At 30.8% G+C, this 3,723-nt stretch overlaps 1 protein-coding gene and 1 non-coding gene across 2 annotated transcripts in view; one reads left to right on the top strand and one right to left on the bottom strand.

Annotated features, from left to right (window-relative positions):
- Nucleotides 1-2,482, bottom strand: part of LOC108749097 (carbohydrate sulfotransferase 13-like) — a 9,263-nt gene extending 6,781 nt beyond the window's left edge. Inside the window, exons 1-4 of the mRNA XM_018487615.1 lie at nucleotides 2,198-2,482; nucleotides 1,557-1,753; nucleotides 1,123-1,242; nucleotides 330-473 (exon numbers count right to left, since the gene is read on the bottom strand). Coding sequence (XP_018343117.1) covers nucleotides 330-473; nucleotides 1,123-1,242; nucleotides 1,557-1,753; nucleotides 2,198-2,434 — 698 coding nt within the window. The 5' untranslated portion in view covers nucleotides 2,435-2,482. The remainder of the gene's footprint in view (nucleotides 1-329; nucleotides 474-1,122; nucleotides 1,243-1,556; nucleotides 1,754-2,197) is intronic.
- On the top strand, nucleotides 2,024-2,095 carry Trnad-guc. The gene has a single exon. It is a non-coding gene; the product is annotated as a tRNA-Asp (tRNA).
- Nucleotides 2,483-3,723: the final 1,241 nt, after the last annotated feature.

The following is a 3,723-nucleotide window of genomic DNA, read 5'->3' as shown; positions in this document are numbered from 1 at the left end:
AGATAAAGTCGTTTCACGGTGTGAGCCTATCAAACCCACGCCCAACCCCCAAACAGGAGGACCATTCCAATCGGCTGTCCGCGACTGCTTATTCAATTTATTCGCAGCTAGCCTCTATCCTCAACCGAGATAGCGAGGCTTTTCCTCTATCCGCAACCCGAGGACGCGCTGTGTCGTGGTGATTGGGACCCACCCACCCCGGGGATCACTACTGCAACTAGTTTTCCTTCCCCGAGACTAGCGGTTGTTATGCTAACACAGACATTCTATATTATATGAATTAATTATAGAATATGAAAATGAGAGATACAAGCATCAATGTTGTATACCTTCTGTCCGCCAAAAATATTCTTTGCAGAATGTTGCCGCCCGATGCGTTGAAACGAAAGAGTTCTGGCCTCGTGAGATGAAGAATTTGGCGAGCATAGAGCCAGGATTGCGCGGTGTACTTATTGTTGTCTTCGATGCGATCTCTATAAATAATTTTGAATTAGTATTTATTCATCGAGATTAATTTTGGCATTACAGAATAAACTTGTATTTCTTTCTTCGATTTGTGAAAATCGTATCAGTTATCGATTTAATGTCATGGTGTCCAGCATTCCTGGAATATCCTGGAATTATACTCGAATTTTATGTATTCTGATAAATTCTTGGAAAATCTCTGAAGTTTCAAGGCTTGCCTAGAATTTAACATTCTTTCATTCTAAATAAATCAAAGCGTGAAAAAAGAAAAAATAAGAAGAAAAATTTTGTTTGGGTATAATTTAAGTAATTTAATCAATAGAAAATAAGAAATGAATTGAATTTAATGTCTAAAATAGAACATAGTAGAAAAATTGTTTGTGTCGATAGAGTGTTCGTTTCATATTATTTATAAAGCAATAAATAATATTGTTTCAAATTTGTTAGCGTTTTAATTCATTCGTATAGAATCCTAACTTAAATATAAAGCATATAATATTGTGCAAATCGATGAAAATTAATCGATAGGATAAATCCTGGAAAAATCAGATTTTTTACATGGAATGTTCTGGAATTATCCTTGAATTGACTAGTCAGATTTTGCTGAACACCATGAAACTATTGCCTCAGTGTATTTTTCATAACAACATTAATTACCGGTATGATGAGATGAGCCGTTGAAACGGATGTCTGACTATAAGCAATTTGAAGATTGTATTATTGCTAGCAAAACGCTGTAAGTCTTTTAAACTTTCCGGCGATAGAAAGTCCACTTCTCTACAAATGCAAATATACATTTTGTACATTATTAGTTTAGTCTCATCAAAATAAGATGAAAAAATATGTTTGTTGAAATAAAAAACTTGCAATTATCTTATAAATTAATATAATAAATTACACAGAGAAAATAAAGTAAATTTTTCTGAATTTATATATTAAGGAGAAATATTATTGGTTCCTATCGGGAACTCGAGACTTCTGGCATGATAGATCAGTGCGCTGTCTGGTCTGTCATGCTACGCTCGCGCTCAGAATAATATCTGATAATGAATATATTATGTGTAAGTATTTAATTAATATATAGTACTTACTTGTAAAGGTCATGATCGACTTGTCGGTTGCTCATGTCGGAAAATAATTTAGTGAAACTGGTGGACGCGACCTTGCGAATCCAACAATATAACGACTTATGTTCGGCATTGTATAAAAAATGCCTCTTGATAAGAGGAGTCCTCAGCTTGTACTTTGCGCAGACGTTCGATATCTGTTGGAGTAGAGTCGCGCTCTTCTGTTCAATTAAAATTTTTTTAAGTAAAATTATTTTTATCTATGTGTAAAATAAATTGATAATCGAAAAAAATGAAATAGAATTAAATATTATTTTAAAAACTTTTTTTTTATATTAAATTTAAATAATTTTTAGGATTCAAAAAATATTTATTTTAATGATAAAAATTGAAATTCGGAATAATTAAAATTTCTTTTTAATTATGCATAAAATTTGTATTTTGAGTTCATTTATTTCTAGTACTACATTTTTCAAACTCCTCGTATCTCTTCCTCGATAGTATAGTGGTTAGTATCCCCGCCTGTCACGCGGGAGACCGGGGTTCGATTCCCCGTCGGGGAGTTTTTTTTTTCATTCCATTATATTTAAGATTTCAGGTCTCTACTTATTTTTAATTTCATTTTTTTCTCTTACTTAAATACTTATTTGAGTTCTTAAAAATACCTGTAAGTCGATGGTTCCACCCTCCAATTCGTCTCTTCGCAACATGTTGATCTCCGACTCGACATTCTTAATTATCCTATCTGAAGTAGAAAAGTGGGACGTTTGCGGCTGATGTTTGATCGTCACGCCTACCGTTTCTTTTACGTCGCAGCTTCTTCTTTTAATTAAAATTATGCAAACAAGGAAGTACAACACCATGCACAAACTATATTTGAAAAATTGCGCTTTAACGGACATAATGAATGGAATATCGTGAAGAAAAAGTTTATAATTTACAATTTTATAATAGTCATAAATTGCGACACATTTTCATTTTATTAAAATTTATGTAAAACACTACTTGAATCCTTTCAAACTTTATAATAAAAATTTATGAAAGAGATTAGAATTAATCTTTGATGTCTAAACTGCAGCACGTTGGAATTTTTCTGTACTTCTGTCCTCTTCGTCAGGACTAGAAATACAAGTTGAAATATATCTGCTTGAAAATACCCGTTTCATGTAGGCGTGTGATATTTCTTATCGCTTGCTGATTTCCTGATTTCGTTTAGACATTCCTCTTGAATTGTTTATTAAAAAAAGGTTTACATAGTAAGACGATATGATGATATTTATGATTTTTATGTGTTAGGTAATTAAAAATTTAACTGTTGTTTACAAACACACACATTTTCCATTTGTGAGGTCAAGGACGCTTATCAAGTTTCCCCTTCTAATCTCCATTCTTATTCTAATCGAGCGTTCTGTTCTTCATTTTATTTTTTCGCTGTAATATAAAAAATACGAATAGTAAAAGAATAGAATAACAGGAAAATTATTTTACAATCGATTCATAAAACGGAGATCACAATCCTGAATTTCATTAAGTATATATAAACACATAGAATATCACTGAATTGAAAGCAATTTTACTGAAGTTAAATTGAAAAGCGAATTGATCTCGAATTAATTCAATCTGCCCATTCTAAAAGAATTATTTCGCATCAATATGCGGCGTATAAATTGTGGTTTAAGAAAAAAAAATAAAAGGACACAAATATCTCTTTATCATTATATATTTGAATTCATTCCTTTTTTTTTGATTGGCGAAATATTTCAATATTATTGCATTTCGTTCACGTGATTGCGAAAAATGTTGGACAGTCAGTAAATTGTAAATTTCAATACTCAATGATACAAAAACTTAATTAATCTGTTATTTTATAACAGTGAGAATGTTTGGAATCGCGCTACAGTGTTACGCGGTTTTATAATTAATGACTATTGAATGTCATCGATTAAAATTGCCTTTATAGTAATATTTATATAGTCGAATCCGCCGATTCCCAGAGTTTTTCACGAAAATCTTAAGAACTCAATTTCAATATTTTAATTAAATTTTTTTACTCAATTTATATACAAATTTGATCTATATTTCTAACACTATATATTAAATTATTTAGATTTTTAATAAATACGTAATTGATATTACACATATATTTTGTTTGACGCATTTTATATATATATATATGTATATATATATATAT

This window comes from Trachymyrmex septentrionalis, unplaced genomic scaffold (genome assembly GCF_001594115.1).
Source record: "Trachymyrmex septentrionalis isolate Tsep2-gDNA-1 unplaced genomic scaffold, Tsep1.0 scaffold266, whole genome shotgun sequence".
Lineage (NCBI taxonomy): Eukaryota > Metazoa > Arthropoda > Insecta > Hymenoptera > Formicidae > Trachymyrmex > Trachymyrmex septentrionalis.
The sequence above is the reverse complement of the archived record's forward strand: the minus strand, read 5'-3'. Positions and strand labels throughout refer to the sequence as shown.